Below are 14,990 nucleotides of genomic sequence, written 5' to 3'. Positions count from 1 at the left end.
TAAATTACGTGCAGTTAAGGGTATTGAATTAAACGTGCACGTTAACGTATTGCATGTGTATGTTACATTTTTTCACTTTTCATTACAGAAATGTACCGTTACTATCTGATTAGAGAATTGAAAATGACCACTTCAAGCTGAAGACGAAGCTGACAAAACAAACAGATACGTAACTAAGAAAATCGCTCAGCTGAAAGAAATAGGTGTATGACAGTAAGTACATTTATTTGTACTATTCAGAGAATGAACTGATCGATCAAGAACTTGTTATGTTATTTAAACTTCACAAAAAAATCAGCAGGAATTAATGCCACTTTTTGAGACAAGGTAAACACGGAGTATTTGATAATTTGTTATTGAATTAAGATTGTAAAACAATGACTTAATTTTTCCTCTTATCGTATCTTCACTAGGCCCAAAAAACTTACCTTTCTAATCAACTATTCATTATTAATGTATAATATGTTGCACGATTAAAAAAAAACTTTCGTAATGATATACAAATTTTACTTTACAGACCCGCAGAAAAAAAATAGCCGTCCTTTAGGCAATGCTGTCGATCCTAATGAAGTTGAGGAAACGGAGACATTTGAGGAGACGGAAACATTGGAGGAGTTGGAGACACTGAAGGAGACAGAAGCAGTTGAAGAGACACCCTGGAGGAAACCGGCACCATGGAGGAGACCGAGACTCTTCAAGGAATATTAATCCTTGAGGAGACGAGCACATTAAAGGAGATACATAATATCAACAAGATAAAAGGAGACATACTTAAAGAAATATGTTAGCAATGTCAAAAACTGTTTAGGAGAGCTGCCTATACCATGCCACCGCCTAAATCTTAACCTTATTAGTTTTCTCGCCATTTTCTGAGCCAGTAGTTTTTTATTACTCCTGCGAGAAGACCAGTAGTGATACGATTTAAGCGGTAATAAGATATAAGCAACTCTCCCCTATGAATTTATATAATTCTCCTCCAGTATTATTCTATCGGGTCCATTTGAATTTAAAGTGATCTAAAAGTGACATCGAAGAGGTTTTGTTTATGAATTTTTTTTCAAAACTAGGTGTACTGAATCGTTTGAAACTGTACCACGTGAATATGGAGGCCCTAAAGAAAGTTCTGAAATACATGAAATTAACTTTTTTTTTAATTCGTTCATACACATCTGAATACTTTTTTTTTTTACAAAATATCATGGGTGTCAGAATCTTCTTTAGGGCTACCACATGTATGTGGTCAAATTTCAAACGATTCAGTACATCGAGTTTGCAGAAAAGTTTTATGAATGATTGACTCCCGCAGATGCCCCTTTTACATTACCTTAAAATCGATAGAATTGCGGTTTTTAACTATTGCACAGACGGTCGGTCCGACAGTGAATGTTAATGTGCATTTTTTGTTAACGCTCACATGTTCAATTCGCAGGTTAAAAGGAATCGACAGGTATTGAATTCGAATAAAATAATTGTAGATCTTACATGGATTTTGACACGATATACTTTCATATATTGAGGTCCTACTTTAGACTTTAAAAGTGGCAGATGTTTCCATTTCTTCTACTTGTAAAACTAACCTGGAACTTAAATGGACGTGAAAGTGGCATCTGAGGGGTCAATCGTTCATAAAACATTTCTCCAAACTGGGGTGTACCTAATTGTTTCAAACTTTAGAACGTGAATATTGGGGCTATAACGAAGAGTCCTGACACTCATGAAATTTCAATTTTTATACAGAATGTTTAAAATGTCTATAAACAAATTTTATGAAATTGAAATTGAATAGATGCCAGAACCTTCCCTGTAGTTTTCACATTTACACTGTAAAGTTTGAAACGATTTGGCACACCCAGTTCGGAGAAAAGTTTCATAGAGGATACCTTTTTGACGCTACTTTTACATTACCTTAATTTGAATAAAGCAAGATGTACAAGATCGAAAGCAGAACTCGTAGAGTGAAATAGAAATAAGAGAGGTCTTACTTAAGTTATATAGGTTCAAAGAAGGGCCATAATTCGACTCAAGTAACGTCAAGTTAATTTATGAACAAGATGCAAAGTTACGAAGTCAGGTTAAAAAATTCGACGTGATATAATAATTTCGTGCAATGTATGCAGTAATCAGTTACCTCTGTAATTTTAATAAATAAAAAATTTGTTTCAATTCTACAAAGAGTATTAAAATTCCTATTCCATTGCTTCTATTCCTATTCCATTGCTTCTATTCCTATTCCCGTATTTTTCAATCCCATTCCGGTCTATTTTTTGGAGGGAATTGATAGGGATAAGATTTCGCTTTCTTTTATCGTTAGCTGAATAAAGGACAAAGGAAAAATCAGGTATTCACAGTGTACCGTCGCGTGGTTCATGTGAGCGTTTGTTGCTGTCCTCGGAGCGTAAATTCGAGACCTCGCGATTTGCAATTAAACTCGCGAACACGACGATAACGCGACGATCGTACGCCAACTTAATTTTGTACGGCTGGTTTTTAAATAAATATGGACCTGAGCAAAGCTGCTCTTATGGTCGGGTGATTTCTGTTGAAATCCGTATGCGACGTTCTCTTATTGAGAATTGACTGGTTGAAGTTAATGAATCAAGCGCGCTATCGCGACACCCGAACCGCCGCGACGCGGAAGTATATTAATCTAGAGAAATTAGGTCAAGGCACCTCCGGTGCCCTTCCAGCTGATTGTAGTTCAGACCTCACGTAAGAATAAACGCAAATCTTAATACAATAGCCACATAGCCATTCGTCCGCACCCCCTTTTCTATTCCTCACTCTCCTAGATCCCACCAGAGGAATTAATCTAGCCGCTCGGATCAATCTCCTCACAAACTTAATATAATCGTTACGCGCAAGATTTGGGTAATCTCCATCCGAATTACCCCGGCCTCGCATCCGCTCGGCCGCCCCGTAACAACCTTATCTAAGCATTTAGTGTCTATCCCTCAATAGGTAGAGGGGCAAGTTTCTTGACGCAACGATCCAGGGCGTTAGTCACAGTTTTCACTGTGACTGCTCGAACGATGCCATCCTTCCCTGGTTTGACGTTTATCACCCTTCCCAGGGCCCACTGCATCGGGGGAAGGTTGTCTTCTTTGATGAGGACAATTGAGCCCTCCTTGATGTTGTGTTCGCCTCTGGTCCATTTGTGGCGAACGTTTAACTCGTTGAGGTACTCCTTGTGCCAACGAGTCCAAAAGTCTTGTTTGACTTTCTGGATATGTTGCCAATTGGACAGCCTATTGGATGCTGTGGACCTAAAGTCAGACTCGGGTATGCTCGTTAACGAATCGCCAATTAAAAAATGACCAGGTGTGAGGACAATGATGTCATTAGGATCTGTGGATATAGGAGTTAATGGACGGGAATTCAAAATGGCTTCAACCTCGATCACGAAGGTGTTAAATTCTTCGAATGTGAACAATTGATCACCTACGACTCTTCTCATGTGATGCTTAAAGCCTTTAACTGCGGATTCCCATAGTCCGCCAAAGTGGGGCGACGATGGCCGTATGAACTGCCACGAGATGACTTCGTCTGCTAAATAATGTTTAACACAATTATTATGTGTTTCGACTGAAATAAAGCGTAGATTTCCTTTAATTCGTTATGTGTCCCTACGAAATTGGTTCCATTGTCGGAATAGATAATTCTGCATTTTCCCCTTTTCGCCATAAATCTGCGTAATGCTGCGATGAAACCCTCTGTGGTGAGATCGCTAACGATTTCAAAATGGACCGCCTTTACGACGAGACAGACGAATACCGCCACATAGATCTTTATGCGATTTCGATTCCGGTGTTTTTTTTCCTTTATAAAAAATGGTCCACAATAATCGACTCCAACGTGGTAAAATGGATGCGAATACGTGGGAGATCTCCCATGACGTAATCCGGAATTGCGGGTTTGGCGCGAAAACATCGAACGCATAGTCGAATTATCCTCTGAACTTGATTTCGCCCATCGAGCAGCCAGTATTTTCGGCGAATTGCATACAGAGTTGTCTGAATCCCAGAATGATGATTGCGAAGATGTGCGTCTCGTATGATGAGTGAAGTGATATGGTCCGATTTTGGTAAGACAATGGGATGATGCTGTGAATATGGTACGTCGGAGTTGCTTAGTCTCCCACCTACTCTTATTAAACCATCACTGTCTAGAAAAGGATTTAATGTTTTGAGCATGCTCTTGCAATGGAGAGGCTCGCCTCTTTGCAAAGCCGTTAGTTCATTCGCGAATGCCCATGTTTTGAACAAGCTTGACAATTCAAATGTTGGCTAAATCCAGTTCTTCGGCTACCAGTTTGCCCTTAAATTTGTTGTCTCCTTTGAAACGAAGACAATATGCGACAATACGTCGTAATTTGCGTATTGAAAAATAATTGTCCAGAAATTGGTTTCCGGCAGCGTCCGTAATAAAGCAATTGATGTTTCGTGATTCCGGGAGTTCGACAATCGGTGTGAGAGAGAACACTGGCCAAAAGGATTCATCTTGATTTAACCATGATGGACCAATCTGCCAAGATCGATCTTGAATGAATTGGTTCGGTAATCGTCCTCTTGATAATGCATCGGCTGGATTATCATGGGTTCTGACGTGCTTCCAATTTCCAACGTGAGTTTTCTTCTGTATTTCGGCGACAAGGTTAGCAACAAAACTCTTTAATGTATGTGGAGAGGCATTGATCCAATGGAGCATTGTGGTGGAATCTGACCAAAAGACAACATTATCTATTTCGATGAATAAAGCTTTTCGAACTGTAGTGTACAAATTAGTCAGTAAAACTGACCCGTAGAGTTCTAAACGCGGTAGAGAGACAGGTTTTAGCGGTGCTACCCGAGATTTTGCGCAGAGCAAGGTTGTTTTATGACTTCCATTACCTTGAGTTGCTCTCGCGTAGATGCATGCTCCATACGCTCGTTCGCTGGCGTCGCAGAATCCGTGAAGCTCAATTCGTTGTGCGTGAAGTGGAATGATTTTCCTAGGTAATGCTACATTATTGAGCGTGGAAAGTTGCGAGATGTAATTGGTCCATTCTATATGGATGCTATTAGGGACTGATTCATCCCAATTTAATTTTAATTGCCAAATTTTTTGCATGATGATCGTGGCAATCACAATGACTGGTCCGAGCAATCCCAACGAATCAAAGATTTTAGCGATTTCGGACAATATTGTGCGTTTGGTTACCTTTTCTTGAATATGAATGGGCTTTACGGAATACACTATCACATCTTGTGTCGAATTCTAGTGTAATCCGAGTGTTTTGAGGGTGGCATTTGAGCCATCGTGAAGCTGAAAATTAATGTTTTCTTTTGACAACCCATTCATGAGTTCAGGTGCATTTGAAGCCCATTGACGAACATGAAGTCCACCAAGTCGAAGAATTTCAATGGACTCATCCGGCAATTGGATGACTTCTTCGATGGTTGAGGTACCCGTGAATATGTCATCGACATACATATCTCGTCGCAACATCTTAGCGGCAAGCGGGAATTTATGACCTTCATCGTCGAGTAATTAAACGAGACTGCGGATCGGTAAAAATGGAGCGCAAGCCAATCCGAACGTAACCGTGTTCAGTCGATAAGCCAGGATGATTCCTTCTGAGTCCTGCCATAATATTTTTTGGTATTCTCGGTCAGCATCACGAATTAGCGTCTGTCGATACATTTTCTCTATATCGCGGAGAAGTACATAATTGTGTGTGCGAAATCTCAGTGTTAACGCGAAAATATTATCTTGAATTGTCGGTCCTACCATAAGAGTGTCGTTCAATGACAATCCGCTGCTTGATTTGGCGGAGCCGTCAAAGACCACGCGAACCTTGGTGGTAGCGCTAGATTCTTTGATTACAGCATGGTGTGGGAGATACATGCCTTCGCCTTACCTTTCCTGATGCTGCGGCATTTCCGACATGTGTTCTAATTCAATGTATTCCTCAATTACGGGCTCGTATTGATTGCAATTCAGGATCTAGTGTGAATTTTCTGTCCAATGTATTCAATCGTTCCAGTGCCATCTGTCGTGAGCTCCCTAACGATGATTTCCTTTCATTGAATGGCAATGCCACAACATACCGACCAGTTTCATTACGCCTCACATTGTCTTGGAAGTGTCGCTCGCATGCGGCTTCCTCTTGCGATAAATGTGGAGTACTGCTTACTTCTTCAATTTCCCAAAATTTAGTCAAATCGAAGGCGATCGAATTTGAAAGATAGGTTTGATGGTGCCTCGATGATGATGCAACAGAAGGCACATTGCCGCCGATAACCCATCCTAAATGTGTTTTTGTAAAATCAAGTCTGGTCCATTTGTGGTCGGTAGATCGAATTGTCCGATACATAACATCGATAGGACCGGGGCAGTGCTGATCAGCATATCGACTTCAGCTGGCAGATAGAAAGTTGGGTCGGCTAGTTTAAAATTTCTGGGAATTGAAAGATGAGTGCGCTCAACTTGTTGAGCGGGCAAGAGCCCTGAGATGTGTGGAACGGTGAGGAAGCTCAATGTTCTCGAATACTTGTTGTGTCGAGACTGAATGGTAGCCGTGACCACATGATTGGTTACTGTTTTAAAGCCATTTACACCTGCAATTCGGATGCTGCAATTTTATCTCGGAAGCTGGAGAGAAGCAACCAATCGTTCCGTGATGAAGCTCGAATTTGAGCAAGTGTCAAGCAAGGTTCGACAACGCACTGGTCTCCCCTCCTTGTTTATTACATGAAGTATTGCTGTTGCTAATAGTTCCGTGGAGAATGCGTTTGCCATTAAATTGGTCGTTGTGGGGCTGCATAATGACGTTGATTTGTTTAGTCAGGAGGCGTTCTGCAAAGATGGTGTAACGGTTGGCAAATGAAGAAGAGTATTATGCCGTTTTTTGCAGGTTAGACAATGGCTGGCTTTGCACAGTGCAGCTCTATGCCTCTGCCATAAACAATCTAAGCAAAGAGATCCATTCTTTGCCGATTCAATACATTCTGCTATGGATTGACTTAGAAATTTCTCACATCGATAGATCGGGTGCGATTCTTTGCATATTGCACAACTTGGTTCGGATATTGTGGCAAAGGCATGCGTTCGCGGCGCCTGAAAGGACTTTGCACTCTGCCCATTGTTTCTAACTTGCTGTTTCGCTACAGGCTTTGGAGGTACAGTGGAATTGACGGAGGTACACTGGCGAACAAGAATGCCTTCCTCCTGTATATGGCGCCGCCAGGTGGTGGGGTCGGGTACCACGAACTGCAGCAGCGGCAAGTTTAAATTGGATAGAAGGCTGTAGTGAATGTTTATAAGAAATTTGATGTTTGTAAATAAAATAAATTGTAGGAAACGTAATAAAAGTTGATTCTGTAACGAATTTCATATATTTTATAAATTTTATTCCGCAACCGCCAACCGGAACGTAAAAATTATACGTTCAAGTCCGAATTGACAAAGGTTTATCAATTTATTAGTGAATCAGCTGGCAAACCCTTTGCATTAAAGTTTAAACAGTACTCGTAATATAACAAATTCCGTTAATTAATCTTTATTCCATCAGTTGAAATAGTAAAACTTGCATTATCTTAATTTGTGGACGTGGGATACAACGCGCATACGTTCTATACATATGTATTATATCCTCGCGCAATTGAATAAACGAAAATAAATAAATAAATTAATGTAATACGTTTCGTTATTTCATGTATCCGAAAGTAGATTTTCCATGCGTATAAATACACACACACACATACGCACACAATATATTTCTTTGAAAATTTCGCCGCCTTATTTATTACTCCGACCAGACGGACTAACATTCGAGCATAGCACGAAATTATTAATTTCTATAACACGTATAATAACGGAGAATGAAGTCGGACGACTGAGAACCCTCGCTCTTCGCCCTGATTGGTGCAAGCATGCGGCGGGAAGGCTCGAAGAGTGACAATCTAGGCTAAAGAACGAGCGCGGGCAAGACATCGGCGAGCCATGAACCACGTGGACGTGAGCGGGTCGCGGCAGAGAGGCAGGGTCCCCTCTCCCCCACCGGTAAGCCATTCCTGTCACTTCGGGGTACCGGCGATTCATATATCTGTCTCAAACCGGGGAAAGGGATGGCGAATTAAAACGGCTATCTCTCTCGGACGCACGCTCTCGAGAACGGAAAATGAAGGACAGAGAGTGTGCGTCTCGCCTCCCCGCCCCGCGGATCCATGAATCGCCGGCGATCGGCCGAGCTGGACTCCGGATGGGTTTCCGGTGCTCCTCCGTCGCAATTATGCATTTAACCGAGGACTTCGGTTAGAAAATCGGGACCTTGCGAATCGTCAGAGTAATTCTGCGACCCAAATATCAAAGGCATACAGCGTTATTAATTGTTAAAACTTTTCAAGTGGCCGAATTGCTCTGAAATATGGTGCAATGAGATTCCGTATCAAGACGCTTGAAATAACATCCCGAATAATGCCCGCCCGGTCTTAACTTGGAATCATTAAATTCTTCCACTTTATGCGACAAGTGGTTCTTCATGAATACAAAAATACTTGTAAAAAAACGTGAATACGCCATTAAATTCATTATTTAATTGATAAGATAACCGATTCGTTAACCAGTGCATTTATTTATTCATTAAAATGGACATCTCATTATTTCCGCTGCAACTATTGCCATCGTCGATTACTCGCATGGATTCGCACTCGATCCCTGTAGAACAGGAGACATTGCGTATCGAGGAGCGCGTTTGAATTTGCCCGTCGTGTCACCTGGTCTCTTGACAGAAGAGCGTTACAACGTGGAGCCAAGAGCGAGCGCGGGCGAGAAATCGGCAAATCGCGTGCCCTGCGGCCGCGTGGGATCGAGCAGGTGGGTTTGGTCCCCTCGCCCCCCATCGGCAACCCCTGCTATGGCCATCTCTCTCATAAGCACGCTATAGGCGGTATACGGATTAAGGAAAGTCATAAAGGAAAGTCATGCGGATTAAAGAAAGTCATAAAGTTCATACACTTTTAGTACGCATTGTTGTAGTAAAATTACAAATTTGATGTCTTAACAGTGAATTAGCATACATTCATTATATAACTCTATACCAATTTATAATTTCATAACATCATATTGTTATTTTATTAAATTGCGTAGAAGAATTATAAATTTGATATTCGAGTCATTTATTACACGTTTTTTGTTTTATGTGAGTTTTTGATTTTATGATCGTTTGTATAAGTTTATTTTCAAATGAAATTAATCGAGATATAAAAAGTATTGGTGGCACTGGTGGGGGAGCATGGAACATGGGTCGCTTCGGCTGGCTCTCCTTTTCGCGTATATGCATTTAACCGATGACGTCGGCTATAATGTGAACTATTGTGAATTTTCAACGTAGTCCACGTCTAAGATGAAATTCGTATATGGCGTTACTTTTGTTAACATTCTCGAAAGCGTTGAATCTTTCTCAAATACAGCACAAAAAAAGTTTGTATTGTTCCTCTTTAAATATTACATTCATAGTAGCACAAAATATTTGTCCTCTATTTTCTATATATTTAACGAATACCGTAACGTAACATTTTATAAGTATTTACGAGACATTTCAAAGATTTGCAGAACGTTTTCTTTAGAATATTAGCTTTATAATATTTGTATAATATTAGCTCCACGTGTTTTCATCATATTTTTCTAACAGATTTACAAAACATTTCGTTTCATTTTAATATCAGCATTTTTTAAATATTATCTACCGAATACATTATAAACGTTTTAAAAATATTCAAAATCAAAATCACACGTTTTGCTCCCATAATGAATTAGCGGAACGAAAATATTACAACAATTTGTCGTGTTTTTGATACCAAATGAAGTGTCCGGTAATAATCGTGAAGTAAAAAATGCATTTTTATTATATGTTCATAAATTAAAAAATATTTATAATCAAAATCACACGTTTTGCTCCCATATTGAATNATGCTTCTAGGAATTGTAGAATGCTCGATCACTCTGGACTTGAAATGATTAACTTTCTGTTATCTCAATGATGCGAGATAGATCTCTACTGGCCCCTATCCATAGAATAGGAGCAAGTGAAATTAAGGCAAATTGCAAAAACAGTAATCAATTCACAGAGTCTGCGTGACTTATCGTCGTTACCGTTTTTATTTATAAATCTTTTGGCGAGGATAGTTGATTCACTTCGAAAAGTGAAAGACTTTGAAAGAATTAATAACATTCTTGTAACATACTACAATTTAATAGAATTACCAGTGTGTCTGATTCAATACAACAATCCATCCGAAACATGAGATAACTTCCATTAATATATATTCTCAACGCTCGAGACCAATTTCGTACATTAAATTATTTTCCCTTGATATTAACTTGCCGTCACTTGGATTGCAACACTGATGATTCTTATAAAATCAATTTTACTGGAGCCAAGAAATTTCCTTAGCAAGAAATTTTTCGCTCTGGGCATACGTGTTACATAAACGTCCATACGTATATACATTTCATTAATTAATCAAACATTTATCTCTTCGTAGCATTATTTATTTAAAATTCTTGATACATCCTGAAGACCTTAAAATACATTATAATAATTACACATAATAACAAATATTATTCTTGTCCCAATATTTTACAATTTTCATTATTATATATAATTGTACGTAACGAATTTTTTTTGGTATTTTTTTTTCCGTGGTGGAGGGGAAATCTTCATAGAGACCCAGCTGCACGTGCTGCTGGGGAGTGCGGGATTCCCTCCATGGGGAGGGAGAGCCTACCAGCTAAAACCCCTCCACCATTCTTTGCCTACGTTAATAATCCGTCCAATATCCTTCGCGGTCGATCACTTGATTTAGTCGATTCGGAATGGAATTGACTAAATTTTCCAAAAATGTTGGTTTTTGCCGAAGCTCCTCTCAAACATTTTTGGCGTGTTCGATTAGCACGGCCTTCGCCCGTTTTCTTGTCGGGACCCAAAATCGGGTCATCTCGGCCCAAACGTTCTCGATTATATTCAAACCTGGACTGTTTGCCGGCCACCGTACCAGATGAATTTCGGGGTGATCTGTGAACCAATCTCGTGTCGCCTGTGAGGTGTGGACTGCGGAGTTGTCCTGCACCAGGCGGATGACCGGCAAGTCCTCAGCTGGGTATATTGCCCGAACGCTTGGAAGAAGAATTTCTTCCAAGATTCGGATATACTCAGCGGAGTCCATATGTATGGAAATTTCCATCAATTCACCGACCTGGTGACCGCTCGCCCACCCTCACAAGCCACACTTTATCCTGCCACTTGTGTGGTGCGGAATGACGTATAGCGGATCTATCCGAACGTCATTTGTTCGCCAAACGTGAAGAGCTCGGTCGACGGACGAGCAAAACACCTTTTCATCGGTGAAGATCGTCACCGCCCAGTCTTCACGCGGCGTTGATAGATTTTCTAACGCGAACGCAACCCTGAGTTCACGGTGTAAGGGTGTTAAATACGACTTACGAGCTGGACGATGGCATCGATAACCAGCTTCGTTAAGACGTCGCCATCCGGTCCGTGCGGATATTGGAAGTCGCAACTGAGGCACCGCATCGGTCACTGTGGTCTTTCTAGGTCCGGAGTTGTTCCTCCGGTGATCATGCAGCGCATGGTCACTTCCCTCTTGGTATCGCCTGATCCAGAGGAGGGCAGGCTTCGAACTGCAGGGAATGGCGTTCGCGATGTCGCGAACGTTCATTCCTGCTAACCACATACCTACGATCTTCCCTCTTTGTTTCGGACACAGGTGAGGCGCCATGTTGCTTCTATTCACGTCGCAAGGAGAAACAACTTTTCATTCTTTGGGAAGATCATGACCGATTACGTTTTATTTCATAGAGTCTTGCGCCGATATGCTCACGCTCGCTCTTTTCTGAATTTCGTCTACCGACGCACGTCGCGCCGTCTCCTCGACAAGCCCATTCCATACTTCCCACACGGATACATATATGAGACTACATGCTCCCATTAAATATAAACGTCAAACCTCTGCAGTTTTCATTATAGATAAATAATGCTGCATAAGTGTGCCATTTCAGACATGGGTGACGCTGGAAATTCGCAAGAGTATCATGTTATAATCAATGTTTGTTTCGCTATGCAATGTTTCTATTTTTACAGCGATCAGATGCGAGTCCGCAAGAGCGAACAAAAACGAAGAATAATCGCAGCAGCAGTAATAACGTTTCTATCTTCACGAAGAGATAAATGTTTAATTAATTAATGAAATGTATATGCGTATGGACGTTTATGTAACACGTATGCCCAGAGCGAAAAATGTATGTACTCTCCAGGAGAAATTAATTACTTGCGGCAATCTAAATGTTCCTTGCTAAGGAAGTTTCTTAGCTCCAGTAAAATTGATTTTATAAGAATCATCAGTGTTGCAATCCAAGTGACGGGAAGTTACTACCAAGAGAAAATAATTTAATGTACGAAATTGGTCTCGAGCGTTGAGAATATATATTAATGGTAGTTATCTTACGTTTCGGATGGATTGTTGTATTGAACCAGACACACTGGTAATTCTATTAAATTGTAGTATGTTACAAGAATGTTATTAATTCTTTCAAAGTCTTTCATTTTTCGAAGTGAATCAACTATCCTCGCCAACAGATTTATGAATAAAAACGGTAACGACGATAAGTCACGCAGACTCTGTGAATTGATTACTGCTTCTGCAATTTGCCTTAATTTCACTTTTTCTATTCTATGGATAGGGGCCAGTAAAGATCTATCTCGCATCATTGAGATAACAGAAAGTTAATCATTTCAAGTCCAGAGTGATCGAGTATTCTACAATTCCTAGTAGCATAGAATAATTTCTAAATATTAGTTTGTAATCTTTGCTAGATATCTCAAGCGGCAGATTTTTTAAGATGTCTTGTGGATTTCATTCGAAGATATCTGATATCTGAAATATTTGTTGAAAATCTCAATGACATATTTAGTTTCAATCACTTATAAACGGTGCCTCGCGCTCGCGGTCTCTGGCCCCCTCTCCTCTTGTCCTCCCACTCACTCCGAATATTACAGCGCATGCTCGAATACTAGTTTTAATGTACAGTGGCGTTCGTTAACCACTTGACCCGTTAGAACTGTCCCCCCGAAGGATTTTAAAGTTTCCTCGCAGGAAACTTTAACATCCTTCGCCACCTCACTCGCGGGGTGCCTCTACGAAATTGGTTGGTTCAAAATTAATTTCTTATGAATTTGTTCAGTTATTAGGTGTTTATTCTAACTCTATATATAGGATGGGCTTCCGTGTTGCCCGTGGAGGCGGTAGCACTCGCGTCCGCGTGTGGTTCCTTATTGATGGATCCAGCGCCGGCTCGTGAATTTCCTCACTCTCAACCTGACGCGCTGTAGTCGCCCTCCACTCCTGAAGGTTCAGGAAGTGCCCTCGTTGAATGTTGGTGATGATGGGCCTCGGCTGCCTCGGAATGAATTTTAACGTCTGCGCCCTGGTATGACGTATTGGTTGGGTCGGTGGTTTGTCAGTGGCAGGTTGTAGTATCGTTTTTATCCTGGCCTCTTCCTCCATCAGCCGGAAGTATCCTTCTTCCGTTTGAGTTTGCTTATATCGGATCTGGAATGTCTCATTTTATGTATTACTGTGAACAAAATCTTCCGTGGATGAAGCGATGGCCTTGGAGTATGGGCACAAACCTCATCCTTGTCAAGCCACCGAGCACACCTCTTTCTATTGTCATAAAGAACCCATTTTTCGTCACACGTAATGATCCGATCGAAAAATGGCTCTCGGTGGAATCGGGTTAGCAATGATGAGCATACGTTTAACCGATCCAGCTTATTTCGCTCTGTCAGTGCGTGCGGTACCCACTTGTCCATCTTCTTAACCTTGCCATTCTCAGAAAGGTGTCTCAATATCGTTGTATGGTCAACTTTCATCCTGATAGCAAGTTCCCTCGTGGATACGGCTGGATCCGCTTCCACTAGAGCCTTCAGGTCATCATTCTTCACAGACGTTTTGGGTCTTCCGCGCGGCTCATTTTGCAGTGAGAAATCGCCAGTCCGAAATTTTTCGAACCAACGCTGCACTTTCCGATCGTTAACCGTATTCTCCCCAAACGCTTGGTTTATGTTGCGTGCAGCTTTTGCAGCACTATTACCAAGTTTGTACTCATATAAGAAAATGACGCGAATGTCGGCAGAATTCATATCGGCAATAAACTCAAAAGAAATAACAAAAGGGAAGACCTTCGAGAAAACCTATTTTGCTGAAGTGAGTCTCTGGCAATGGACAATACGACTATGAATGAGGTTATGCCAAAGACAAAAGTATGACGAAAACAGGGAGACAAACGTCCGCATGTAAAGAGAATCCGACATTTCATACGCACCAACCTAATACTTGGTATTACTTCTTATCTTGTTATGTTGTCTTTGTGTTGATTCTGCATTCTCGCGGCCTATCTTTTTACCTTCTTATCTCGCGGAGGGTTGTCCCGTTTCTTTTTAGCGCCTACCGCCGCGTATGGTCAGGCCTCGACGGCTCGTCCTTTCGATCCTTTTTCCGTTTGCGTGGTTACGTCCATGGTTAGTTTCAAACTGTTCGCTCCCGTTTAGCTCCATTTCCAGTATCTCTCGATGTCTCGAAATTGTCTTTATCTCTCTCATGACTGACGGTGTCATTCGTATTTACGCGAATCTTATGTTTATATTTCAAATTTCGCGAGTTCTCGCGCGGTCGTCATCTATTCGATTTACTTGGTGATTCGCGATCTTATTCTTAAATTTCTAATTTTAATTTTATCTTATGGTGTTTTTAATGGGAACTGCTTGGTGTTCCCTTTCTTTTATTTAGTTTAATATACTATTTGATTACTTATGTAGTTTACTTGATTTTGTATATGATTTCCCATTTGTTTAATAGATATTATATTTTTGTGATTTTGTTTTAGTTCGTGATTTTTGTTTTTTTTTTTTCGTTACCGTGTCTTAATTTAAG

General features: G+C 40.8%; 1 protein-coding gene across 1 annotated transcript; it reads right to left on the bottom strand.

Moving 5' to 3' along the window:
* Positions 1–2,944: 2,944 nt before the first annotated feature.
* On the bottom strand, positions 2,945–5,484 carry LOC105697791. Its single transcript, XM_012421446.1, has 3 exons — positions 5,371–5,484; positions 4,887–5,253; positions 2,945–3,546 (listed from the first exon to the last, which is right to left on the bottom strand). The coding sequence occupies exons 1-3, from the start codon at positions 5,482–5,484 to the stop codon at positions 2,945–2,947; spliced, it is 1,083 nt and encodes a 360-aa protein (XP_012276869.1).
* Positions 5,485–14,990: the final 9,506 nt, after the last annotated feature.

The sequence above is a fragment of the Orussus abietinus genome, unplaced genomic scaffold (assembly GCF_000612105.2).
Source record: "Orussus abietinus isolate OABI.00-Male unplaced genomic scaffold, Oabi_2.0 scaffold447, whole genome shotgun sequence".
Classification (NCBI taxonomy): Eukaryota; Metazoa; Arthropoda; class Insecta; order Hymenoptera; family Orussidae; genus Orussus; species Orussus abietinus.
Note: the sequence above shows the minus strand (reverse complement) of the source record. Positions and strands in the feature narration are given on the sequence as shown.